The sequence below is a fragment of the Megascapheus bottae genome, chromosome 25 (genome assembly GCF_031878675.1).
Source record: "Megascapheus bottae isolate mThoBot1 chromosome 25, mThoBot2.hap1, whole genome shotgun sequence".
NCBI lineage: Eukaryota > Metazoa > Chordata > Mammalia > Rodentia > Geomyidae > Megascapheus > Megascapheus bottae.
Genome location: NC_143533.1, coordinates 2,403,062 through 2,430,818, shown reverse-complemented (window position 1 = coordinate 2,430,818; position 27,757 = coordinate 2,403,062). Strand labels below are relative to the sequence as shown.

General features: G+C 43.0%; 1 protein-coding gene across 7 annotated transcripts in view; it reads right to left on the bottom strand.

Moving 5' to 3' along the window:
* Tnrc6a (trinucleotide repeat containing adaptor 6A) overlaps window positions 1-27,757 on the bottom strand; it is an 80,099-nt gene that overhangs the window by 11,121 nt on the left and 41,221 nt on the right. For 3 of the 7 annotated variants that reach the window (XM_090357857.1, XM_090357856.1, XM_090357855.1), the window contains 9 exons: window positions 25,363-25,758; window positions 12,010-14,589; window positions 10,486-10,662; window positions 9,352-9,527; window positions 8,233-8,265; window positions 6,679-6,759; window positions 5,994-6,045; window positions 570-712; window positions 46-192 (listed from right to left, as the gene is read on the bottom strand). In XM_090357857.1, the coding sequence (XP_090213983.1) occupies window positions 46-192; window positions 570-712; window positions 5,994-6,045; window positions 6,679-6,759; window positions 8,233-8,265; window positions 9,352-9,527; window positions 10,486-10,662; window positions 12,010-14,589; window positions 25,363-25,758 (3,785 nt within the window). The remainder of the gene's footprint in view (window positions 1-45; window positions 193-569; window positions 713-5,993; window positions 6,046-6,678; window positions 6,760-8,232; window positions 8,266-9,351; window positions 9,528-10,485; window positions 10,663-12,009; window positions 14,590-25,362; window positions 25,759-27,757) is intronic. The other 4 variants (XM_090357861.1, XM_090357860.1, XM_090357858.1 and 1 more) reach the window with 3 other exon arrangements.

Sequence of the window (27,757 nt, the reverse complement as noted above, 5' to 3'; positions counted from 1 at the left end):
TATAAATCATTTAACAGAGCGCCTAAAATACACGTCTGGACTTACCTGTCTAACAGAATTCAAGTTTTGCATACCCAGCCCTGCTATGGAGCCAAGGGCCTGGTTAGGTAGTGCACTATTTGAAGGGGGAAGCTTCATGCTTTGACTGGACATAAACTGCATGTTTTGGGATTCATCTGCTACAATGCCATCCTGATTGGACAGACAGAAAGATGTGCAACACCAGCCAAGTAAACAAGTGGAAGGGAGAAATCATTGCAGGAACAGAAGTCACATGACATTCCAGCATCAACAGGAAACAGGTAGAAAACAGAAGAGATCATATTAGTGTTAATTCTAGAGTACAGAAAGAGCCAAACATATTTCATGGGTTTAAGAAGGAAACATGAATGCAACCCTTATGCTAATAAACTGAGACAATAAATGGGACAATGATCTACAAATAAATTAACAGGACTTAGCACTGGATTGTCTTTTATATTATAGAAACTACTCTAAACATTAATGTAAAAATTATGGTATTCTGAATATTCATTAGTCACAGAGATAAGGGGGGGAGAGAGGCTTACCTTATCAAAGTAAGGACTGCGCTCCATGGAAGACTCTTTGGAAATCTGAGGCCGAGAACTAGTGCCTTTCCCGACCGTCCGATTGTAATCACCAATATTGAGGCTATGCTTATCTATCTCCATCCGTTTGTCTTGTAACATTCCTAACAAGTGCAGGAGACTGTGTCATCAGTAGGAACACGACTGATTTCACACAAATGTACACGGAAGGCAAAAATACTCACTCTCCTCAATGACTGACATACATGACTTCTGCTTTGCCAGGGACGTGTGAAAATGCATTTGTGTTTCACTGTTCACTGGTAAAACTGGGTTTTAACAATACTAGTATCTTCTAAACCAACGAATGTGAAAACAGAACAGGTAAACACAGTAGCTAACAATCACTTTTTCCTCTGTGCTGATACAGAGACTTGAACTCAGTCTTGTGCTCTCAACTCAGCCTTTATGCTTGCAACTGGTGCTCTATCATTTGAGTTACACCTCCAATTCCACCATCTCCCTTTTGTTAAGCCACACAATACATTCTCTATCACCTCTAATCTGCTCATTCTTAAAACAAACAAACAAAAAAAGCTTTCTACTACTTATCAAGTGACAAAAACAAAAAAATACACAGGAAAAGCCCCTTCCCCCTCTTTACATGCAAAAAGTTGATGCTTCTAACTTGCTGCTCTTGTCCCTAGTCAACAGATGGGGGAGCTAGAGACCAAACAAGGTCAGGTCTTCCCCAAGGCCTCTGTCCCTTCTTACCCCTCCCTCAGTCCACTGTCTCAAGCAGCTACAATGTTGAGTAGTAAGGCTGCTGTGATTGGTGTACTCGCTATCTCTATAAACCTGCTTTCCTTAGATTTTTACTCAAAGACAAATGTCTAGCTCCTTCACACCTCAATGCAGTCTCTCCTCTGCCTTCTGGCTGGAGCACGTCCACTTCAGGGCCCTCTGTCACTTCCAGCAAACACGTTAGCCTCCTTCTATTGCAATCCTCTTATTTTCTCAGTTCTCAAATCTCATCCACGGTTTTATGCCAAGCACTACTGACATGTCTGACACCACCAAAATATTTACCCTCACTCTAGGCACATGAGAATGAAAAAGAATTTTAACGAGAAATACAAACACACACACACACGGTATAGGGGGGTCCAGCCATGAGACTTAAACTCTGGGCCTGCGCATTGTCTCTGAGCTCTTCAGCTCAAGGCTACCACCCTATCACTCGAGGTTTCTGTTGGGTAACTGGAGATAAAGAGTCTCATGGACTTTAGTGCCTGGGCTGACTTTGAACCACAATCCTCAGACCTTAGCCTTCTAGTAGCTAGGATTTCAATCGTGAGCCACTGTACCCGGCTTAGATACATTTTTTTGAATGCCTTTAGTTTCATGAAGAAAATGTTCTGGCTGTGGGCCAGGGGCACGTGTGACAACTTCCTGGCGTGTCAATGACTGACTTGTTCCTCCTAGTTAACAGTATAGTATTCGCTGTAAACCCATGCTAGTTATTTTGCATGTTGGGAAAATCCCATCGCTGAAAATTCTCTTTGCTAAATCTAGCCAGCTCTTTTTATAGGTCTCTTCATATTATTGAGATGATGAGTCATCATTTACATTACTTATGCCTGTATAAATCATGTTTTTTTAAAAAAAGTCTTACCACATCTCTACAAACCATTCTCCAACGTTTGTTCCAAAGCTGGCCAGGCATGCCCAAGGCACAGATTCCTGTCTACCAGTACTCTTCCAGCTGGGCTCCTCAGGCACCCGTGGTGTATTCCAAGCCCATTCCTACAACCATTCCTCCTCTTTCCAAGACTCTAAGCTCACCTTACTTCTAAAGAATAGTCTACCCTAACCTGCCCTGCTTCTCTTCAGATTATTTAACTGTCATTACTCCCTAGGACTCTGTTTTTGATTCCCTGCACTGCAGCAATCTGGTTACTCTAGCCCTTTGGCTAATTGATAGAGTCGCCTTCTCCAGCTCTACCTACATCCTGGGCTTTACACGTGTCTTCTGTTTACTGGACATCACCACATGGTTTTCACAGCAACTTCAAACTTAGAATCTTGCTAGGAAATACTTTTTTCTGTTGTTCTTATCTCAAATAATAGCTAGTTACTTTATCGTCTCTCCACTCTACATTCTCGGACCATCCCATGAACATGTGTCTTGACTGCTTTGCCAGCAGAGGATGTTGGAGAGGCACTGTAGGCAGAAAGATCTGGCTTTCCAATCCAGGGCTCGCTTGCAGGTTCTGAAGCCTAGAATGATGAACAGTCTTCGCCAGCCTCTCCAGGGTCTGAATGGCTAGTAGCAGTCAGTGCCTGGTTTCTCCCAAACCTCGAAGTGGTTAAGCCGTGTCTCAGGTGAACTACCTATCCATCAATAAGCACTTTCTTCTATCTTAAAAGGCAAGTTAGGTTTCCAGCAAGTTTCACCAGTAGGACATCGCAGCAACATCTGTGGATTTTTGTTGTTACTGGTAGCGGTGGTTGTGGGGCCTGAACTTGGAGCCTAAGTGCTGTCCCTGAGCTCTTCTGCTCAAGAAGAAATACTTTCTGTTTTTTTGGTGGTTAATTTAAGGACAGTATCTCATACTTTCTAGGCCAGGCTGGCTTTGAACTGTGATCCTCAGATCTCAGCCTACTGAGCTGTAGGATTATAGCTGTGAGTCACCAGAATCGGGTTTATGGAGACCAATATTTGCTCACAGGAATGAACAAGTCTTCTAGATAAATGTTTGTCTACAAATCTTCTGTTATCCATGGTCTCACTGAATGCCCCAACCCTATCATGTCAGGTCAAGGGGTTCTTTATTTTTGTTCTGGTACTAGGGCTTGAACTGAAGGCCCGAGCCCTGTCTTTTAGCTCTTTTATTCAAGGCTAGTACTTTGTATGGTTAACTTTTCCTGCTGGGCTGGCTTCAAATCGCGATGCTCAGATCAGCCCCCTGAATAGCTAGGATTTCAGGCATGAGCTACTGGCCCTGTCGAGGTTTCTTTTCATAGCAAAGGAGATGCAGCAGTTAGCTTAGAACCACAGCATTAACTGGTCTTCCTCCAGACCCATCACATGAGAGTTGCTGCTAGCCAAGGTGGAAGGGCTTGCTGAGGCTAGCTTATATAGCCAGCTGTGAAGGGAAGGGCTTCAGTCTTACAGGATATAGTGTGTTGCTCTTGATAACCAGAATTCAGAGGGTGGGAATGGAAAGGTGAGGAAGATGGTTCTCATAATCATGTCTGACAGGCCACTTAGAAAACTCAGTCCTGTTACTGCAACCTTGAGAAAGGACAGGGTTTCTGCCATGACAACACAGCTGATGCCATTACACTGGACGCTGAAGCCTGCTGTACTGTCACATGAATTACCAGCAACACGGTTCCAAGCAATGTGCTGGAGCCAACGGCTTTGACTACCAAGGGGAATGTGGTGCCCTGACACATAAAGAAGACAGGGAAGGGGGTGTGGGGGACTGAATTCTTCCTTGCTAACAGCAACCAGAAAAGAGAGGGGCACTAACAGCACAGACCTAGGATAAAGGTGAAAGAACCAAGAACATCCAAGGTTCGACTTGTGAAAGGAGCAAGTAAAGGACAGAAAGTAGAAGAAGCAAGTCACAGACATCAGGAATGACAGTGCCGGTTCAGCAATATTAGTCTGAACCTGTGGATTTGGGGCACTCTGCATAACAGCTGTTCAACATGCATTCTACAGTTTCAGATCCAAAACATTACTGGACAGGGGATAATCAACCTCTGGTGCTTCTGCCTGTATGTGGACATCTATATGGACCAATCATCTCCCCCTCCTTTTTCTTTCCCTTTTCTAAGAGCCTATGACTGAATCTGAGGGCTAGTTAATATAGCCTGGATAGCACAGTGATGGTGGGACTGTGCATCTCATCTTCCTCACACATAAGAAAGCTGTATCCTGGTAAAGACCAGCATAGAGTTAAATTTGCCATTGTTCTGAGAAGTCCATGTTCAGAGTAGAGTATGTGTGGAAGATTAGTTAAAGGGCTGAGGCAACCTACACACTATTGACTGCTTCCCACTTCTAAATTCAACCATTCAGGGCCATTTGTGTTTCTCCCTTTGCTAGCTAGACATTACAAAAAGAAAGCGCTCCTCCCCCTCCCCCCGCCCCAGTTATGCTGTGCTCTTATGACCTGGAACTCTTCCACTTTAGGAGGCAGCACGGATTACCTAGTCCTCTGGCAGTGAGATGACTCTCTCGTCCACATTTTCCCTGCTGACGTGGAGTTCCTACTCACACTGTTGTAGCAATGGAGTGACATCTTTGCTGTACAGCGAGCCAGGGCCAAGCCCATGTCTGGAGCTTCGTCTGGGAAACAGGTGGATGGTGCTCTCCTCTGGACATGCTATCCTAAACCCGAGCTTAGTGACTTTCCTTGAATCAGCTACTCATGTACTACTTTACTTTTTATTTGTTTGTTTGTTTGCCAGTCCTGGGCTTGAGCTCAGGGCCTGAGCACTGTCCTTGGACTTTCTCAAGGATAGAGCTCTACCACTTGAACCTCAGCACCACTTCCGGCTTTTCTCTATGTATGTGGTACTGAAGAATTGAACCCGCGTCTTTGTGCATGCTAGGCAAGCACTCTACCACGAGGCCCCTCCTTTACTTTTAAGAGCCAATCACTTGCCACTCTAATTCTCTGTTAGTTACGTGGTCCAGGTAAGAAGGCCAAGTGATCTTTCACCACACACTCCTTATCATCCTGGTTAAAACGAATTCTCTTTTATATTTTCTTAATCCCAAGAAGACTGGGACTCAAATTTGGTACCTGACACTTTTCCCTCACTGGCCGCACTCATATAACAACTAAGCTACATCTCTAGACCCAAACATAATCCTCTGTTATTTCTAATCCTCCATCTTCACTGACTTAAGACCTTTTCAATCTTCTTTCTTAGTGTGAAACCCTGAAAACAATCATGGCTACTGCAGCTGATCTCTACCTGGCTTTGCTATCTTTAGTCTTTGGTTCACCCTCTGCTGACAGCGATTTTGATTTCTGGCCAGTGGTATTACACTTTTTTATCCCACAATTTAGCTCCTATTGGTATTCTAGCATCTAAGGGAAGCTTCACCACCTCCCTCAGCCCCACTCTCCTTTAGTTACCAGGCCTATCTCTCACTATGTGAAACTGTTGAATATGGACCATGAAGACTGACCAAGAAAACTGAACTCTTTCCACCTGGTAATGTTCCTGGAAGGTGATCACAGCCTGTGATGGTATGGTCAGGAGCAGGAACTCACTTAAACGCAGCATTTTCAGGTACTCTGGGGAGCAGAGGAGCAGAGTCTCCTACTCTGGTTCTGGGTACTTCCACTAAAGTCCTGTCACCAATATGTTCACTCACCACTAATAAACATAAACCCAAGCAGATTAGTATTGTCTCACCTCCAGAAAGGTCCATCTTATTGCTCTGTACATTTTCTTCTGGTGAGTCTCTCTAAAGAAAAAGCAACGTTAGCAATCAATGAAAATGAACAATACACTCTACTATCGGAAACTCAACTGAATCATAAAGCTCTGTCAATTTTATAAACCTACACAACACATTCTGGGGTACCAGGGTTTGAACACAGGACCTCCTGAGTGGTGCTCTACCACTTGAACCATATATAATCTCCAAATTTGTGTGTGTGTGTGTGTTGGTTCTAGGGCTTGAACTCAGGCCGGGGTGGTGTCCCTGGGCCTTTGTGGCTCAGTACTAGTATTCTACCACTTGAGCCACACCTCTACTTTTGGCTTTTTGATAGTTAACTGAAGAGAGAGAGTCTCACAGACTTTCCTGCCTAGGTTGGCTTTAAACCATGATCCTGAGATCTTAGCCGCTTAAGTAGATTACAGCTATGAGCCACAGGGTGTTAAAAAAGAGACATGCTCAAAAAATTTTAGCTATGCTTTTAATAAAATTTCAACAAATTACAAGTAAGGGTAGGCCAGTTTTACTCAACTTCAATCATATTCTAAGGACTCAAAGCTGAAAAATAATTTTCATCTTTAAAAAAAAAGAAACGAAAACCGGTAAATTATGGACTACCACTGAACGAGGTAGGAACAGATAACAAAACAAACTTACCGAAAAACTGATGTTCGAGAACTGTTTAACAAACGGATTTATCCATGTTTCTTCTTGTTTGTTTCCACCTTTCATCATTCCCTTTGTAAAATAAAAGTAGAAAGATGCCATGGCCATTTCTATTTATATGGGTACAGTGAAGGATTAATATAAAACTGCAAGACAATTCTCAACTGATTTTTAGCCAATAATTTCTCCTCCATCCAACTCTTATCAGAGTTTACAATTTTAAAAATCAACATATTTGATTTTCAACTTCCTTTGCTCCAATCCTCTGGTATAGCTGTAATGTATAGAGAAATCTCTAAGGCAAGCAGTCAGAAGGGAAAGACAGAAGCAAAAGGCCTCAACAACTACAAAAAAAAGGGGGAGAGAGGGGTGTCTGCATAATGGAGAAATTTCAGGCGGTTCTTAATTGACAAATGGGCCATGTGTTCTATTATTTATTGTAATTTGAGCTCTGAAATTATCATACCAAAGTAGAAAACAATGATTATGTACAAGTTATTCCTAAGAAATTCATCAATCCAGAGTTGAATTATGAAATGTACATTGTACTGAAGAAGAAAAAAAAAAAACTTTCCAGATGAAAAAGCAGTAAAAATTACATTCTGTATTGCCTGTTGGCTCTCTGTGGCTGCCTGGGTGTGGATGGTACAGAAGCCACACAAGCTCTGCTTAGACAGTAAAGGCTCTAACGACCATCTCGGCAGCCAGGGAGGTGGGAGGCTCAAGAGGCCTGGGGCTCTCCTGCACGTGGCCAGCTCTTGCCCACTCTCCATGTGTCTTGGTTTCCCTTTCCCATTGCTACTATCTGTTCCTTCTGACTGTGAGACAGAACACAGCTTCCTAATCCCCTCCTAAATACAGGCCTCTAAAGCAAGCAGCTAACCCTCCTCTGAGGCTGCTGAAGCTGTCTTTGATCCTGTTGGCTTGTTCACTCCCACCCGTGTCAAGTTATTCTGTCCCTTCCATTCTCAGACATCTCTCAGGTTGAATCCCTTCTACAACTACGCATCCATTCTTGTTTCCCAATTCAACGTCTCCTTTCTAACTTGAATTAATGAGGAGCTTCCTGGGATCCTTAACACTGGTCTCTGCTCCAATTTATATTTCATACCAAAATAATAATTTTTCAAAAAATAATTTAAAAGATTCATTCACGATGCTTTCTACTCAATTTCATCAGCTCCCTAATACTTAATATAGAAAAAAATTTCAAATTCTTTGGCATGACACTGGAAGCGCATTCATAATTGGTCCTTAACCTGCCCAGAGCCAGCTCTCTTTTCATTTCTAGAAATTGTGCATTTAGTTTAACATGTCCCACCCCAAGCACCTTCAGAAACCAGCTGACATTCTGACTCTCTCCTTAATACCCCCATATGAGACTTTGAGCTCCTTGAAGGTAAAGCTCGTATCTTAAATCTACTTGAATCCCCAGCACCAAGCACAGTACCTGGCACACAGCAGAAGCTAAATAAATGTTTGCAGTTGCTTTCTAAAGATTTTTACTAGAAGAAACAAAGGAGAAAGAGTAAAAAGGTTACACACCCTTTCCCTTCTCCTTTTTTTGCCACTCAGACCCTGTAAGGAAAGACAAAGTCACAAAACAGCATGGTCCAGTGGGAAAAACACAGGGTTGGACTTGGAAGACCTGATCTCAAGTCCTTGCTCTGTCGCTTACTAGCTACACAACTTTGGGCAAGTCACCACCTTTTCTAGTCTCCAATTCCTCATCAGTATCCTATTTTAAAACGTTATAAGGATCAAATGACTATGTAAAACATGTAAAAGCAATTTCATAAGCTATGTGGCAAGGCAATAGGCAAGTTCAGCCAAAAGAAAAAAAAGATGGTACGATGGTAATGGTGGGTCCTAGACTTAAGAATCCCAGGAATAGAAGGGAGGGACTGTGGTAGTCAGCTAGGCCACCTCCCCAAGGGGTATGTGACTCTGAAGGCCTCTCAAAGGGCAACAGAATAGAGAGGGCGAAGTCAAATCACCTGTCAGCCAGATGATCCCCAGCAGGGTCAGACAGGAGCCCCAGCACCTCCCACTAAGACCAATGGTCCACACCAGTGTTCCCAAACCTGGCTCTCACGGGAACAGGAACCTCAGTTCAATTCCCAAACTTCAGCACATTTTGTGTATAGCAAATGCTACATGATTCTCAGGAACAGCAGGTTTGGGAATACAAGCTGGCCATCTATAAAAACCAGATCAAATGTAGCCCATTCCTAGGGATTTGGGTCACAGGACCTATGGGATAAGGAGGACAGAGACAGTGGGTAAATGTGAAGAATGGTGGCTGGCTGGGGAGGGGGACTGGGTGAAGGGGTGGAATGGGATGAACTGGCAGTGGAATGGAAAGAGTCAACGTGCAGATTTGCCCTCCTCTTCATCCTCACCCCTGCAGGTACCACCCTGGGGTGGGGTTGCTCCACGCAGCACTGGTGTGGGGAAGAGGAGAGAAATCCCAAGCTGTAGCAGTGGGGAGAAAGGAAGTTCCTGTGGTCTTAGATTTTTCTAGGTGGCTGCCCATATACTCCTAGGTGGGGATTGCCTGGACTGCACTGATTGCCATAAATGGGCAGGCAAACACTTAATTTCCTGTGGGTTAACTACCTTTGGAACTTAAAGTTTCAAGGGCTTTGCCCTTGAAGTGTTTACCTTCGACGACATTTTCTTGGTATATGGTGGCCAATTTAAAGATGAGTTAAGCTCTTGAGATGAGTTGCTATTCCACATTCCAATCTCGACATCCTCCTCCTCTTCCCAGCCAGCGGGGCGATTCCCAGGCAACGGCAGATCATCACCACACCAGCCATCTTGCATAGATTTGGGTCCTGAGTGTGAATTTATGATACAAAGAGAAACAGGCTTTGATAAAGCTGTGGATAGAAATATATTAGAAGAGCAGGGCTAGGGGGACATCTAATGAAAACAAAATGCATTTTTACTTCTCCCAAATCTAGATACAAGGAATGTTTTACATTGAGATAAAAATTCCATTAAGGGTCAGGAATGTGGCCTGGTGGTAGAATGCCTGCTAAGCCCTAGGTTTGATTCCACGATACCACATGCACTGAAAAAGCTGGAAGTGTTGCTGTGGCTCAAGTGGTAGAGTGCTAGCCTTGGGCAAAAGAAGCTCAAGGACAGTACCCAGGCCCTAAGTTCAAGCCCCAAGACTGGCAAAAAGAAAAAGTAATGGAACAGAATTTATTGCTATTGAAATATTAAATAAACCTCCCATGCCTTGCCAAACCAAAGGATTCCCAAACACGAACAATGATAGAATTCTTGTTTGCAGTCACTTAATCTGCATGGTGACACACAGGATAGAGGGGATGAATAAAATTTGTGAGAATCATTTTGTTATGTATCTTCAAGAAAGCATCTCATCTCCACACACACACCCTCTGGGCTTCCTACAGGGTTATCTAGTACACAGCACGTGGGATGGTAACATGCTACACTGAACCTCATGGACCTTCCTGAGAGACATCCGACAGGCTGGGCATGTGTCTCACGTGGGGCTATTCAGTCTCTCAGGTTGGATGCCATGATTATACAATAGGATAACATTTCATTTAGATTCAAATCATTTATAATTACAGCTCTGAGGCAAAGAAGCAAAGCAATCAGAAAGATAAAAGAGCAAGTCACGTTACAAACTCAAGGCCAAATACCAAGTATCATCATCTACTAGGTTCCTCGTAATAAGCCACACTATTAATCATTTAAAAACATTATCCAATTATTAAACTGTGATTGCATAGCTACCGGGGATTATGAATAACTTACCAGATTTGCTTAATGCTTGTGGACCCACAGAGCTGGAGCCCCACGTGGACGTGTTGGATGCCGCAGCAATGGGTTCCCCCCAGCTGGGACCACTGTCTATGGGTTTGCCCCATGCTGAAGTACCATTATCCACAGTTGTGGCTGGAGTGGAAGGCTCCCCCCAGGGCTCTCCCCAGCCTTTAGAGAGTGTGGGAAAAGACATCATCAGCACAGATGACAAGGAGGCACAGTGAAATAACCGACAAGAACTTCCGGTTTAAGTACTTAATAATGCTCTGACAGGCAAAAAAAAAAAAAAAAAAAAAGATGGATAAAAGGAATAGTTTTACGTAAAAAACGTAAAACTATTAACACATGTAATTTTTTTTTAAATCTCTTCTTTCAAAGTTTCCTCATAGGCTCTTAGAATAGCTCTTTTGAATAATACTAATTATGGTCTTTCTGGAGGATAAATTCAATTCCTGGAAAAATCATTCTAAACCAAACATAGTCAATAGAAGGAAGGGATGCCATTCATAATAGTGTAAAAATTAATGCTATTAAATGGGTACCAAGACATGTGAAAGGGTATCAATGTATGTGAATTAATGCACCTTCTATCATGTAACCCTTTTACTAATTACAATACAAAAATGCAAAAAAAAAAAATTAATGCTATTTTTTTTCCAGAAGGGTCATCTTTATACACCACTATACTACACAATAAGTAAGCACTCTACTTTTATATATACTGGATGCTTTTTAAAAAAAAAAAATCTAAATTATTATGAGGAAGTTGTCTAAAGTCAAGAAAAGCTATGTCTTAAGTACATTTTTCTTTGCCAGAATCGAAACAAATGCTTCCCCTCAAGTATGTAACTCTTCTAAGAATTAAAATTAATACAATGAAAATATCCCCACCCCTACATCCAATGAAACCATCATTCAACAAGACCTCTATTAACAAAGACAATGCATGGCAATCACATTTTAATGGTACCGTTGTCAAGATAATCTGCAGGGACGAATTAGTTCACTACAGGAGAGGGAAGCGGGAACACATACTAGAAAGGTACTGTCAACTGTGTACCTAAGTAGACTTGGACTTCATGCCTACTGCCAAGATAAAATACAGCACTAAATGGTGAGAGCGCACACTACACTTAGGTATTTGCCTTAATGTAGGGTATTTTAGTCAAATTATAAAAGCTGAAAATTAAGGTTCGACTAAGAACAGAGGGAAAAGTAGAACACTCCCACTTGACTCCACTCTCCCAATTCTGTCTGTTGCGTTCCTAATAGAGAATGGAGGAGTGTACTGAATTCACCAATGGTATCGCCAAAGGCAGTGTTCCCAGTTCACGGTGAACACGACCCATGGAATTTCTTCAAGCTTTCTTTGAAACAGAGCAAAAAGGCCTTTGTGTCCACATTCAAGTACTGTTAGGCAAATGATAAACAGCAAGCTGACACAAAGCTTACTTCCAGAATACTGTCAAGTACTTTCTAAGACAGCTGGTCTGACTTCAGAAAGTGAAAGCTTACCCGAGCCACTGCTCGCCTCCTTGTTGGAGACGGCACTTGCAGACGGTAGCAGCGGATGAACCTGTGCTTGCTGGTCTGAACGGCTACTGCCGTTTGGGACGTTTCGGTTCCACATGTTCACATTTTTGTAGTTGTACTTGCTTGGATCTCCCCAAGCGGAAGTTCCATCATCAATCTCCATTTTGCGTCGAATTGACTCCGGAGATGGTTCCTCCCAGCCTGTGGGCTCTTCTTCTTTTGTCGGGGCTGGTATAGGTCCCCCCAACCAGCCTGTCCCAGGTGGTTTGCCTGTGGCTGATGGGATTCCCCAAGATCCAACAATGTCGGGTTGCTTGTTCCAGTCTGGAGGGCTGACTGGCTTCGACGAATCTCCCCAACCTAGAGACTGATTAGACTTTGGAGGGTCTCCCCACCCCTGGGAAGGATTAGGTTTAGAAGATTCATCCCATCCTGATGAATTATTTGGGTTTATGTTATTCCCCCAAGAGAATGAACTAGTTTTACCAAGTTCGTTCCAACCAGAAACAGATCTGTCACTGTCACTACCTCCTGAGCTGGACTTCTTAGTAGCCTCACCCCAATGGTTGCTTCTCGTCTCTCCCCAGTTATCACTGGCAGAAACGGGCCAACCTTGGTTTGATTTCTGTCCATCACCCCACCCCTGCTTGTTCTTTTGCGAATCATTCCACGTGGACTTCTCTTCTTTGCAATTTCCCCACTGATTGCTCTTGATCATTCCTGTAGCAGCACAGTCATCTTCCCACCCCCCCTGGCAGTTTGAGCCTTTGGAATCTCCCCACCTCAGGGTAGGTTTGGGATCGCCCCACCCCGATACAGATGAGGTATCATTACTATTAGGGCTAGTCTTCTCTATACATGCCCCTGAGTTAAAAGTCTGTGTTGCAGAGCTCCCCCAGGCCTCTGTCCCGTTGTCGGCCTTTCGTTCCCCTCTAGGTGATGCTTCGGTATCCCAGGCAGTATTCTGCTTAATAGGAGTCTGTCCCCAACCAGAGTTGGATAGGACACGTGGATCTAGGTCAGTTCTGTTTACAATGCTTTGGAGTAATGTGTGCTGGTCAATTTTCCTTCTATCTCTACTTTGACTTTCCCCAGTTCCTTTCTCCTCAAGGCGTCCAGTGCTTTCTGTACTACCATCGCTCTCCACTGTGCCTCCTGCTTTGGCCCACACACTGCTTTGCTCATTTGTCTGAGATGCGGCAGAACCCTGATCCTCTTCCTCAGTAGATTTCCATCCGTTTGTAAACTTTTTACCATTGCCATTTGCACTGTCGTTGGAATGTGGATTGCTAGGCAGTTTGTTCCACTCCACGCTGGCTAAGTTTGTGCCAGTGTTTTGTGCAGGGGTTCCCCATCCTCTGCGGCTTCCTCCGGAGTTCGCCCCGTTTCCACTTCCCCAGGACGTACTCGGAGTACCTGCCACCCCAGCCTCCCACACGCCACCTCCTTTATTTGTGTTAACTTGAAAGTTAGTGCCCAGAGGCCCATTCACGCCAGGCTGCATTAGAGTTGCATTCACAGTGTCACCATTAGCTTGGCCGTTGGGGCCTGAACATTTGTCTCCAGAGTAATTGGAACTGTAGGCACCCCACGTAGTACCGTAAGAGCCTCCACTCTTTGACTCTCCATTGCTCAGATGAGAAAGGGAAGTGCCATTCATAACCGACGGAGCCTGTATCTGAGGATGATTCATTGTGCTCACACGCCAGGCCCCTGCGTTACTACTAGGCAGTTCAGTATTCTGTACTGATCCGGAGTTTGGTAAACTAGAGGTCATAAAGTTAGTAGTGTTATTTGGTCCAGTCATTTCAGTGGTGATATTTTGAGGTTGACCACTGAATGAAACCTTCTGTGTACCACTGACTTCAGATTCACCAGTTTCCTGAAGGCTTCCCCAGGTACCATGAGTAGAAGAACCACTCACTTTAGAGTTAATACTCTGATTGTTAGGCATCTGGCCGAGGGTACTGCACTGGATAGTGATGCCAGAACTACCACTCCCTACAGGCCCTTTTAGGGCAAGTCCATTGTTCTCTAATACTGGCCAGGCACCATGGTTGCTAGCTGAATTCAAAGTGCTTGGATTTAACCCTCCATTTGATGAAGAACTTGCAGTGCCCCAAGCGTTCATTCTATTGTTGCTACTTTCTGGTTTGCTTTCGGGAGCGTCCACAGAGACCTGACATGTGCTTGCGATGGCTCCGTGGGGAAAGCCCCACGGCCCCGGACTGCCTCCGTGGCCCGCATTATTGCTGCTGCCTACCACAAACTTGTTTTGGGAGCCAAGTCCAGTGCTGTTCCGAAGGCTGTCTTTTTCACCTCCTGTGCTCCCTGAAGCCATGATAGTAATGTTTCTCTCTGATTCAGAACTGGAGGCAGAATCAGCATCCATACATTCTGAAGCCGACTCTGGATCACTGCCAGGGGCTGAGGGCCATGCTTCTTTGTCCAACAAGTCGTTTACAACAGCATTCTTACAGTTTGTGCTACAGTCACTCGTAGAAGACACAGGTCCCCGCTGGGAATTTTCATAATGCGATCCTGAAGTATTGTGGTTTGTATCTAGAATAAAGGAGAAGCATAGCTATTTATAAAGTGTCAGTCATTTCAAAATGACACCAAGGCTCAAAAAATGACGACTCTATTAGACAGAAATGCACGTGGCCTCGACTTTTGGAAGACATGGCACTGGCAGTATGATTAGAAAGGCCCTGGGTCACCTTCCAGCCATCACTTTCCACATCCACTCATTCCACAGGCAGAAGAGTTTGATGCTTCATTTGCTGATGTTAATTCCAAGACCCTTCAATACTGCCTGGAATGCAAGGGTTCCTCAACAAACATTACAGTGGATAGTTAACATGCCAGCAAGTCCAAGGATTTCAGATCAGAGAGGACTGGGTAGCAGTGATGTAGATAACAGAACCACCCATGCTGGGACAGGTGTAGATGGGTAAAGATAAGGAAGAAGTCCAAACTGGATGAGACATGCTAGGCTTATTTTAGGATCATTTTTCTGTTGTTTCCTAAAATAGCTTGCCCACACCATTCTCTAGCAAGTCTAAGAATTCCAAAGCCTATTCCATTTCATCACTGCCTGTACTCAAATGAGGTGTTGCATACAAGCAAGAATATTCCAACTCACAACCTAAGTATAGTTTAAAACAACAACCACCTCAGCTGCTGAAGTTAAAGACCAGCGGTAACCAGTCACAGAGCTCTGTAATCCTGCTAGTCCTGTTAGAGTACCACAGACAGGAACAGCTACTGCTTTCTGACAGCTATCCTAAGTTTTTATTTGCTGTTGCTCCAAGGGTATAGTAAGTAGAAACGCCTCAGAGATACTAACCTGTATCGCATGTCTGCATTTACACTATTTTGAGGGTTGCTTGTATTTTAGCTCCCTGTTCAAAGAAATCAGCACTTTTTGTTTTGAAGCAGCATGTACTGCTTAAAAAAAAAAAAACAAAACATATGCTCAAGCCATGTCTCAGACCTAACAAATGAACCTGCAGGGAGTATAGACAGGATCAGGAAATAAATGGAAGACTCTGCTAGGGTGCTTTGCTAACACAAAAAATTCTGATTCACCTTGTATCACTTTCTCTCAAAGCACATTTGCTAGGAAATAATGAACTAAAAAGAGTGCCAGGAAAAGTGACTAAAGAGACCAGATATGTAGAGTCCTGCTGTTAAAGCTGTCAATCAAGTGTGTGCTAGGAAATAAAAGACAACGAACTAGAAAGAGTGGCAGGAAAAGTGACTAAAGAGAGACCAGATATGTAGAGTCCTGCTGTTAAAGCTGGCAATCAAGTGTGCCGATGCAATGTCCGTTAGCAGGCCTTCTCATGAATTAGAAGGCACCAGAAAGTCAGTCTCACCAAGTGCCAATAAATCCGAATACCAATACATGGATTAGCACTACCACCCAATGTTTGCTTTTAGCCTTGAGTCCTTGCTAACTCCACCAGGAAAACCCTATAACAGAAGCATTACATTTGCTTTTCAGGTAAGAAAAATCAAGATACAGAAGTTAACTTGTGGAAAACAAAAGAGAAACCAATTGAGATTTGTCAGAATCTTCCGTAAAGCAACTGGAACTGGAAGTCTAGAGACACCTAAATGTGAGGATGGACACCAAATCTGGTAAACGAAGTACTTTTAAAAATGTGGTACTGGGGATCAAATACAAGGCCTTATGCATACAAGTATTCTATCACCAAAGCTATGCTCTAACCTTTGGAATATATGAGGCAGGGGTCTTTTAATTGGCCTCAAGCTCACAGTCTTCACACCTGTCTTCCACGTGCTGGAGATGCATGGAATCTGATTCTGTTAGCCAGGTTATCTTATATAGCTCACTCCTGTCAGCAATTTAAGTCTTCTACAGAAAGTTCTCTATTTTGATGTGTGCTAATGCTTTATATCCCCACATTTTTATTTATTTACTTAATTACTGATTTATTTTTGCCAGTCCTGGGGCTTGAACTCCGGATCTGGGCAGTCTTTGCGCTTCTTTTTTCTCAAGGCTAGCACTCTACCACAGTGTCACTTCTGGCTTTTTCTGTGTTTGTGGTACCAAGGAATTGAACCCAGGTCTTCATGCATGCTAGGCAAGCACTCTACCACCAGGGTACACTCCTGGCCCTCCCACATTTTAAAATTTACATACAAGTGAAAATAGAAAAACTGCCAGTAGCTATTTTCTGAGCCCCATTTTCTTATTCACAACCCTGTACTTAGGTACCGTCTGACTCCACCGGGAAAAATGTCTAGTATTCAAAACTACAGGATGAAGATGAAAAATTGTTTTTGAATCACAGTGTATTCTTAAATACATTCTCCATCTATGCAGTGTGCTGGGTGGGTATGTTCTGGCATAATTGTTAGGGCATGGGAACACTCAGGGCAGTATCTTTGAAAAAGACAACCAGATAGGCCCCACCCTCTTGCTAAGCACCAGTCCCTGACCTCTCCAAGTACAGACATAGTACTCAGCAGTTTCTTATACCATATGCTCAAAGAGAAATTTCCAAGCCAAAAGGTCAGTGAACTTCTAAGAACATCTGGACAAAAGCAGGCCCATAACCAAGTAGATTCTTACCCCACCCTGACCTAGTAGAGGACTCTTTCAAGCAGCTTTTGTAGTCACAGATAGCTAAGTGTGAAAAGACATTCTATCATTGACTAGCTAAGTGATCACAGGCATAATCTTCAACCTCTTTTGTGCCTTAGGTTCCCCATCTGGAAAAGAGAAACAGTAACTGTACCAAAATCATTTGACTGTTATGAGGGTGAAATAATTAAAGAACTAAAAGTGGGAAGTGATGCTGTGGCTCAAGTGGAAGAGTGCTAGCTTCGAGCTGAAAAGCTCAGGGTCATCGCCTAGGCCCAGAGTTCAAGTCCTACAACTGACCAAAAAAAAAAACCAAAAACAAAAAACTGAAAGTGTATTGGGCGTTATCTGGTCCCCTTTATTTAATAAACAAAAAATGCCTGTGGCTATCATCATTTTCAGTCTTGCCTCCCAAGCTCTTCCATGTCTTTATCATGAGGAACATAAAGAGCACTCATAAAAATGAACTTGCTTAGTTATTTACAACCCCCACTTTGACATTTCCAACAGAATGTCAACTACTCAACTTACACTCCTCCAGACTCCTTTCCAGTGGTATCTTCTCTAAGTCAAAGCTTTAGCCTAACTCTACATGTAGGAAAATACTAACCACAAACAATTCCACATCCGTACATCATCCTTCAAATCTACAACAGTTTCGAGTCTTCACTGCTGACCTCCCCAGACAACCCATAAGTGTTTCTACTACAAGTATTTGCCTGGGTGTTACTTCCCTATGGCAGGAATAAGAAGTAAGAATAAGCACTGGAAGCAAAATCACACAGGTTGAAAATAAAAACTGGTCCTGAAATTTTTAATTTTAACAGTAAAATAACCAGAAACATTTTTCACACAAAGAGGAAAGAAGGAAAGAGCACTTGTCATTAACACCAGCATTCAACTCTGCTGGAAGTACTATTTAGTAAAATAGGACCCAAAATTAAGAGGAGAGGAGAGAAAAAGAAAATCAACAAATAGAAACACAGTCATTTTCCAATACAGTAGGAATAAGCATAGTGAAAAAAGGAGCTGAATCACCAAGAAACACAAAATTACCTGGAATTGAACAAGTCCTATATGATCAAATTTTATTGTAGCCCATTGAAGACAAGTACAGAAATTTAGGCGGAAATAACTAAAGTTTATTTCAATTATAAGAAACAGTTAACCAGTCTATAATGGAATTAAAAGCAATTTTAGGAAAGGAGAAGTGGTTAAAATGATTGAATGTCTACCTAGCAAGCATAAGGCTCTGAATTCAAACCCGAAATACAAAAAAATAAAAATAAGTGATTTTTTTTAAATGTATGCTTAAGCTGGGAGCCACCAGTGGCTCACACTTGTAATCTTAGCTACTCAGGAGGCTGAGATCTGAGGACCCCAATTCAAAACGAGTGGCACGAAAATCCATGAGACTATCTCCAATTAACCACCAGAAAACCGGAAGTGGCACTGTGGCTCAAGGGGTAGAGCGCTAGCCTTGAGCTAAAGAGCTCAGGGACAGTGCCCAGACCCAGAGTTCAAGTCCCATGCCGAGCCAAAAAAAAAAGCCACATTTTATAAGATGAATTTCTATCAGGTGAAGCTCTTCCCAAATAGGCTATGGAAAAAGGATCTTCATTCATGAAAAAAGAGGCACTATATCAAAAATAACACCAAATGATCAAAACATTACAAGTTGAAACTATAGTCATCAATAAAAAGACATTTTACACATAAAACAAAAAAGCCATAGAAGGGGCCGGGAGTTTGGCCTAGTGGTAGAGTGCTTGCCTAGCATTCACAAAGACCTGGGTTCTATTCCTCGGTACCACCTACATAGAAAAAGCTGGAAGTGGTAGAGCTCTAACCTTGAGAAAGTCCAAGGACAGTGCTCGGGTTCTGAGCTCAAGCCCAGGACTGGCAAAAAAAAAAAACAATTTTTTTAGAGAGCCACAGAAGAAACAACATTTGACTACTTTTTTTTTTTTTTTTTTGGCCTGGTGCTCATCCTGAGGCTTGAACGTAAGACCTAGGAGCTGTCCCTGGGCTTTGTGCACAAGGATGACACTATATCACTTGAGACACAGCTCCAATTCTAGGTTTCTGTGGTGTTAAATTGGAGATGAGACTCACAAACTTTCCTGCCTGGGCTGGCTTCCAATATGATCAGGATCTCGGCCTCCTGAATAGCTAGAATTATAGGCATGAGTCCTGGCTGACTACTTAAAATGAAACATTTTAATGTCAGAATAAAGCACAATCAAAAAAAAAAAAAACCACATTGGAATACATTCTGCAAGTGAGTTCCATCATCTTTAACGTTAGTAAAAAATGTTCTTGGTTCAAAGCCAGCCTGGGCACTTAAGAACTTCAGACTCTTATCTCTAATTAACCACTGGAAAATGGGGGATTGGGGCTGTGGCTCAAGGGTAGGGCAATAGCCTTGAGCTGAAGAGCTCAGGACAGCACCCAGGCCCAGAGTTCAAGCCCCATGACTGGCCTCCTTCCACAACCCCCCCCCCCCCAAAAAAGTTCTTAAACTCTGGCCATGACCTGGTTTGGAGATGGCCATTCTCTAAATTTGTCTTTTAATATGTCTTCCTATATATTTTAGGAAAACAAGGAGAGGTAACATCCGTAATTATTAGCTAAAATTCTCATTTTAAATGTGGAACATATGCTAATTTCAACAAAACTGAAATGAAAAGACTACTTTGTATGTGTTACCCAGGATGGGTCACAAAGCATTTTTAGACATGAAAAAGACTGTAGTTTCAGAAAGAAAAAATGACACTGGAGGAACAAACATCACTGTAACTGAAGGAGGAAAAATGTTATTTTCCTGTCACACAAGAAAGCTCAAACTCACTGAACTAAATCATCTACAGAAAGAATACACAGCAACATCTCAAGTAGAATCAGAAGCCCCTCGCTGCTCTATGTATCACAGAAAGCTATAAGCACAGAGTCCTACTTACACTGTCCTCAAAGGTGATCGGAGACAGCATGAGCACTGCCTCAGAAAGGACAGGACTAGGTGGGAGGAGCAGCCACACTACTTACAGGTCAAGTAACTAACAAAGAAATGAAACAGCATGTTCAGAAAAGCTCAGAATGGAACGCACGTGTTCTAAATTATACAGCATGTCCAAAGAGTTTAATATCTACTTTCTGAAATCTCACTGGCAGCAAAGCTTTGGACAGTACTAGTACTTGCAGGAAACTAGTATTTCCAGGAATGTGAAATCTTTCCTTGAGAATGTGAGAGAACTTCAGCCAAAAAATTTCAAATACTTCTTCAGTAAACAAAAAGTTCAAGGTGTCTCAGGTATTTTAGCCTGTACCAGGGTTAACAAAGTTCCAGTTAACATATGTATTTGCAGATCTACAGCCAGTTGTCAAGCAGCACAAACTGTATAAATCAGTGAGTGTGGTAGTCTTCCAATAGAACAGTACAGAAGCTACCAGCCCATCTCTGTTCTAGGTACAACCAAATACAATGCACAGAACATGCTTGGAGACCATGTAAGTGTGGTGGAGAAAAGGCTACAAAAGACAATTCTTGGGAATGCTGCCTTTAAGCCGAGTGGTCAGCAGCTTAATCACGGCACTGATAGCGGTAAAAGGAGTTTCAAAATTAACAAAGCATAAGAAAGCAGTGGCTTATGAGGTTTGGAGGGAAGGTTCAAGCATGATTTCAAAGATTCTAGAGGGTTACATGATGGTGTGCCAACCTTCTGAGGATAACAAGGGATGGAAGACAACAACAGCAGGATGTTGAGGTTGAGTAAGTTGATGGCTTTAAACTTAGACCTGTTGAGATCAAGGGCCCCAGTATCAGATGAAAATATAAAACTTAAAACTCGGCGAGGGAGGGGCCGGGAGTTTGGCCTGGTGATTAAAGTGCTTGCCTAGCATGCATGAAGACCCGGGTTCGATTCCTCGGTACCACATATAGAAAAAAGCCAGGTGCTGAGGCTCAAGTGGTAGAGCTCTAGCTTTGAAAAAGTCCAAGGACAGTGCTCAGACCCTGAGCTCAAGCCCAGGACTGGCAAATAAATAAATGAATAAATAAATAAATAAAATGGCTTTCAAGTTAGTCTGATATAGTGCCTGGCACACAGTAGGAACATTAAAAAAAAAAAAAAAAAAAAAACTCGGCGAGGGGCTAAGAATGTGGCTTAGTAGTAGAGAGCTTGCCTGGCATACACAAACCCCCGTGTTCAATTCCTCGGTACCATATACATAGGGGGAAAAAAAAGTCAGAAGTGGTGCTATGGCTCAAGTAGTAGAGTGCTAGACTTGAGGAAAGAAAAAAACAAAAAAAAAAAACAAAAAAAAACCAACACAAAAAAACCCCCACTGATACAGGTTGTAAGCATGCCCCCCCGCCTTCGATTTCATGAACTCTGAAAAGAACAGAAGTTCTATAAGAGGCTCAAGAGTGTGTAGAGGTTAACGGAGTTTTATCAAGAAGAGAAGAGACTCAAAGATGTTCCCAGATAAGAAAGATGTACAACTAAGAGCCAGAAGTGAAAAGAATTACACCAGTTATAACTTATACTGCCCAGAGATGACCAAAGCAAGAGCCAGAAGAGTGGACAGTGTTTGGGGGTTTTTTTGTCGTCAGTTATGGGGCTTGAACTCTGGGCCAGGGCACTGTCCCAGAGCTCTTCGGCTCAAGGCTACTCTACCCCTGGAGCCACCAGGACACTTCGGTTTTCTAGTGGTTAACTGGAGATAAGAGTCTCTCGTTCTGTCTTTAGCACCTGGGCTGGCTTTGAACCGAGATCCTCAGATCTCAGCCTCCTGAGTAGCTAGGATTATAGGCATGAGGCACTATGCCCGGCAACCCCAGAAATTTTAATGACAATACTTTTTGTTTTGAGGCAAGGTATTGCTATGTAGCTCAGGCTGGCCTCAATCTTCCCACCCCAGCCTCCTGAGTGCTAGGATTATAGTGTATACCCAGCTATGTTAGCCCTTTATTTCCAAACTCCTTGAACCCTTCTTTAACTTACACCCCTCTTCTCAAGGGTAGTTACTCATGCAATTCTTTGCATCTTATTGTATTTGAAGAACATAGGATGTTGTTGTCATTTATATTTTGTGTAAGTGAATCATATTGAAAACAAACATTTTTTTGATGAACGGCAGAAATGTGAACATGAACTATCCGATGACACAGCGGGATGGTTGCTAAGGCTCCTTTGCTTAAGGCTGATAATGGTACCAGGCTTGTGCAGAACACTACCCTGAGGAACCACGTGGGTGAAGTGCCGTGGTGGCTGCCACTTTCATAGTAAACATGTGTGTGCACATATTTGCATGCTTCTGTGTCCACGTACATGAGAAAGAGAGAAAACGGTGACTTGGATTTGAAGTCAAGATGGGAACCCCTGCAGGTGGGTGGAGATACTGTTAGAGTCATTTTATTTTTCTGAATAAATCATGTTGGATGGATAAAAAGTACAACGGATTAAATATCAGTCCCTCCACGGTCAGGGGGACCCCAATTTGGAGTTACTGAGGTGACAGCAAGATATATTAGGGCTGCAGAAGTCAACTGCAAGAGGTCACCCCAATTAAACCTCTGAACCAACGTTGTAGCTTCGTAAAGGTGCCAGGCCAAAGCTTGTCAGAAGTGCTGTCTGGTTTGGCATGGGGTCCATGGAAGGATACCTAGGGAGGACACGCAGCATTCCACGGTTCCTACTTTTTCTTCCACCATTTACTCCACATACTTGCTGCCCATAAAAGGTAGTCAGCATCTGGGTTTCCATGTACAAAAATGACTAGTCTCATCCTGGTCCTGTCCCTTACTTTCTGACTACACTGAGCAAGTGAGAAGCAGTTTCTAAAGGAGGTATCAATGCTCTAACATGCTTCCCAACATATTCCACAATCCATCTTTGTTCAAAAAGGCCAAATACAAGAGCAGACTTGAAGTAAAAATGGTTACAATCAGATTCCCACAATTCTAAACTAGCAGTGGTGGCTGTCAGACTTCTTGTCTCTACAGCTGTTGCGCCCGGTGTTTATCCACTCCAGTCCTCGGTCTTCACTGGCTACTGGGTTGCTTCCTCATCTGGCAAGTGTTAGGGACTCTGCCTATCTGGTTGACCAAGTGAGACAAAGCGTGCTGATGACATGTACAGGTCACGATAAACTCACTCCACAAAGCCAGTCACTACATCACCATTCTGAGACTTACCCTACACTGTCACACACTCTTGCATTATAACCCAGTCGACCCTTCTTTTAGACAGCAGGATGTTTTGTCTTCTAAGACCTTTAGCAAGTGTCTTCCTGCGCCCATCCCTCGGCTTTCTTCAGGTCTGATAGGTCCTCCGTAAACTTTTAGTTCTTCTAACTTTTTATTTATTTTTTGGTCAGTCTTGGGGTTTGAACTCAGGGCCTGGGAGCTATCCCTGAGTTCTTTGTTCAAGGTTAGTGCTCTACCACTTTGAGCCACAGTGCCACTTCTGGTTTTCTGGTGGTTAACTGGAAACAAGAATCTCACCAACTTTTCTGCCCAGGCTGGCTCTGAACCACAATCCTCAGATCTCAGCCTCAGTGCCAGGTTCCACTTCACTTTTGAGACACAAGATTCTTATACTCATCATTTTCATTAAAAAACAGCTTTGTTCTTTCTTTGAAACTTCTTAAATTAACCATCTTGTAAACATTAACCATCTTGTACACATATTACCCCATCTTGCTGCTTGTTTAATATTTATACATACCATCTTGCTGAACTTACCAGTAGGCCAGCCAGCATTTATTGTATAAATAATCTCTTCTGAGGTCTTAACTATGGATTTCTTTTTCTTTTCCTTTTTTTGTGGGTCATAGGGTTTGTGCTCAAGGCATGAACTTCTTTGCCCAAGGCTAGTGCTATACCACTTACCACCTGAGCTACAGTTCTACTTCTGACTTTTTGTGGTGGTTAACTGTCTCACAGATTTTCTTGTCCCAGCTGCCTTTGAACTGCGATCTTCAGACCTCAGCCACCTGAGTAACTAGGATTATAAGGCATGAGCCACCAGCTTTAACTATGCTGACAGCCAATCTCATTGTTTCTAACCTGGCTGCCCAAATGAAATTCAAATTACTAATGGCCTATTTCTTGTCATCAGATGCAATATCTAAACAAAGTCTTCTGAAAAGTGCAGACGTCCCTAAAACATTAAAGAAAAAGTAATTTACTCAACATCTCAACATGAGCACTGTTAGTTGCCTTAACATGTCATGTAAGTCAGTCCTCACAGGGTTGCTGTGGGTTCTAGCCAAACTACAGACTAATAAAGGTGGTCAAAGGAGTTAAATTTCCTTGATCAATTTCATTCAGGTCAACCAATGGCTTCCGACATAGGGAGTAACAGTAACTCAGGATAGTAACTTAAATTTACGTCCTTTCCATCAAAAACATGCCGCTCTAAATATCCATGCTAGAAACTCACATTGGGTCCTCTGTCTCCTTACCTGTCACATCCAGAATGTTGCCAAAGCACAGAATGTTTACAAGCACAATTTGGAGTTAGACAGTTTGGGATTTTTTTTTTTTTTGACAATTGTGGGACTTGAACTTTGGGCCTAGGCATTGTCCCTGAGCTCTTCAGCTCAAGGCTACTGCTCTACCCCTTGAGCTATAGTGCCACTTCCAGTTTTCTGGTGATTAACTGGAGGTAAGAGTCTCACAGACTTTTTAGTGCCCGGGATGGCTTTGAATCTTGAACCTCAGCTCTCAGCCTCCTAAGTAGCTAGGATTACAGGTGTGAGCCACCATTCCTGGCTTCAAACAGTTGTGTTTTTTTTTTTTTAATGTGAGTCCACAGTCTAATACTTATTAGCTGTGAAACACTGTAATAATGTACATACCACTGTAATGTACAGAGCAGAAAATAAGTAACTAACTGAGAAAGTCAGAAAGTATAGATAAGCACTACTTCTTCCTGGGCTATTAAGGACTGAATGCCATAATGTGTATAAATATGCATGTAGCACGTGATGGGGTATGGGATGTGCATCAATTTTATCTGTACATTCCTTATTAAAATGAACAGAACCTAAAGGGAAAGCAGCTAGTGTTCATTTTAAGAGCAGGGCGGGCAGGTAACTGTACTCTAGATTCCACTAAACACAAATACATTACCAAACAGCTGTGACTTCATAAACTTGCTCCAGTGCTGATGACACTAAACTATGAGTCTTGTAAGAAATGCCTTCAGTCTCACCTGACTGGTTTTTGCTGCTCTGCACCTCTCCGTTACTTTGCGGCTGTTGATTTGTTACAGCACCGCTTTCTGACTGGTGGTGTAACACCTTAACAGTAGATCCCAGGTTTGCTGCTATGACAGGAAAATGCTGACCCCTTTTTAGAAGCTGTTTCTGTTCCTGGTGACGAAATCGTGGAGGTACTTCACGAGGATACCGAGGCAAGGCCTGTGGCTGTTGTTGCTGCTGCTGCTGCTGCTGCTGCTGCGGCTGCTGCTGTGGTTGCTGCTGCGGCTGCTGTTGGCTGTTGGCTGTGGCTCGCTTGGCATTATTATTAGTGCTGGTTGCTGTGGAAGTGCCGTTATTAGAGTTGGCAGGCTGAGGCTGGCTTACACTGGGCTTTATCTGTTCTGGCACTAATCCCAACAAAAGAAAAGGGGTGGAAAAGATTAGCCAGTAAAGTGCACCTTCATAGTAAGCCATCTAAATTCAAAGGCTCTACAAACAACTATCCTATCAGAACAGAAGGTAAGATCCGGGCTATCCTTATTCTCCGGCTCAAACTTTCCTATGGGACATCTCTGCCAGGAACTAAGCTTTACTTCTACTCACTATGCACTTTGCAGACCCTTGGCCTTCCTTGACCAGGGTAATAATCATGCCCACAATCTGCGACCAGAGAAACCAAGCTCTTAACAGTGGAACTCACAATAACTAAAAGAACAACTATGGTCAATCAATTTTTATCTATAAAAAAAAAAATCTGCAAGGCTGGAGGCCAAGTTTAGGGCCCTGAGTTCAAAACCCAGTACCACCACAAAAATAAATGATTTTTTAAAGTCCTCTATTCTCTGGTAACTGTTTTCATTCTGCTTCACTTTTATTATGTTTGGTCCCTATTTATTTAGACAGGATCTTACAGTATGTAGGTCCAACTTGGCCTGGAACTGGCAGTATGGGCCCAGGCTGGCTTCAAACTAAGCATCTTACTTGGCTTAGACTCCCAAGTACTGGGAGGGACCAAGCTAGGTTCTTACTCAAAATCTTTGGATGATAAGAGCAAGGACAGAAGACAATCACAATCTGTTCATTTCCTTACAAAAAGACAATAGTTGTTGGGCACTAGTGGCTCACTCCTGTTAACCTAACTACCCAGGAAGCTAAGATCTGAAGATTTTAGTTCAAAAACAGCTTGGGGAAAAAAGCCCGTGAGACTCTTATTTCCAATTAACTACCAAAGAAGCTGGAAGTGAAGCTGTGGCTTAAGTGGCAGGATGCTAGCCTTGAGAACAAAAGATCAGTGACAGTACCAAGACCCTGAATTCAAGCACCAGAACTGGCATCAAAAAGAAAAACTGCCTGGCATGACGGCTCATGCCCCTATAATCCCAAACTACTCAGGAGGCTGAGATCTGAGGAGCACAGTTCAAAGCCAAGCGGGCATGAAAGTTGGAAAGCTCGTGAGATCCTTTTTTTTTGGGGGGGGGGGGGGGGAGGTCAGTTGTGGGCTTGGACTCTGTGCCTGGGTGCTGTGTCTGAGCTCTTCAGCTCAAGGTTACAGCCCTACCCCTTGAGCCACACCACCACTACTGGTTTTCTAGTGATTAATTGGAGTCTCGCACACCACACCGGCTGGTTTTGAACACAATCCTCAGATCTGCCTCCTGAGTAGATAGATTACAGGCAGGAGCCATTGCACTCATCTCCAATTAATCGCCCAAAAACTGCAAGTGGCGCTGTGGCTCAAGTGGTAGAGCTCTAGCCTTGAGCTGAAGAGCTCAGTCCAGGCTGAGTTTAAGCCCCAGGGCTGACCAGACCAAAACAAAACAAAACAAAACCCTCAGAAGGAAGGCCATACAAGTGGCTACTGGCACAATACCACCTTGTATATTTAGTAGTTTCTTATTTCTGTCAAATTCTGATGTCTCTTCACAGATACTACTAGTGATCAAATACACCAAACTTTATTTTACTGGTTAAGGAATTCTAGTCCTGCAAGACAAACAACCCACCCTCAGGACCTGAATATTCTGTCTTTTCTCGAAGGACAGTTTAGTCAGGGCTGGGAATGTGGCTTAGTGATAGAGTGCTTGCCTAGCATTCATGAAGCACTGGGTTTCAATTCTTCAGTACCACATAAACAGAAAAATCTGGAAATGGCGCTATGGCTCAAGTAGTAGAGTGCTAGTCTTGAGCAAAAGAAGTTTGAGGACGGTGCCCAGGCCCTGAGTTCAAGCCCTAAGACTAGGGAAGAGAGGGAGGGAGGATGTTTAGTTAATACCCAGCATACAATAACTACTCAATAAACAGAAGCTGCTGTTGTGGCCTAAATGAAAGAAATATTTATAAAGGCCTATAATGAATATGATTAAAGCCTTGGTCATTTGGGCTATTAAAACATTTGCTCATCTTTCT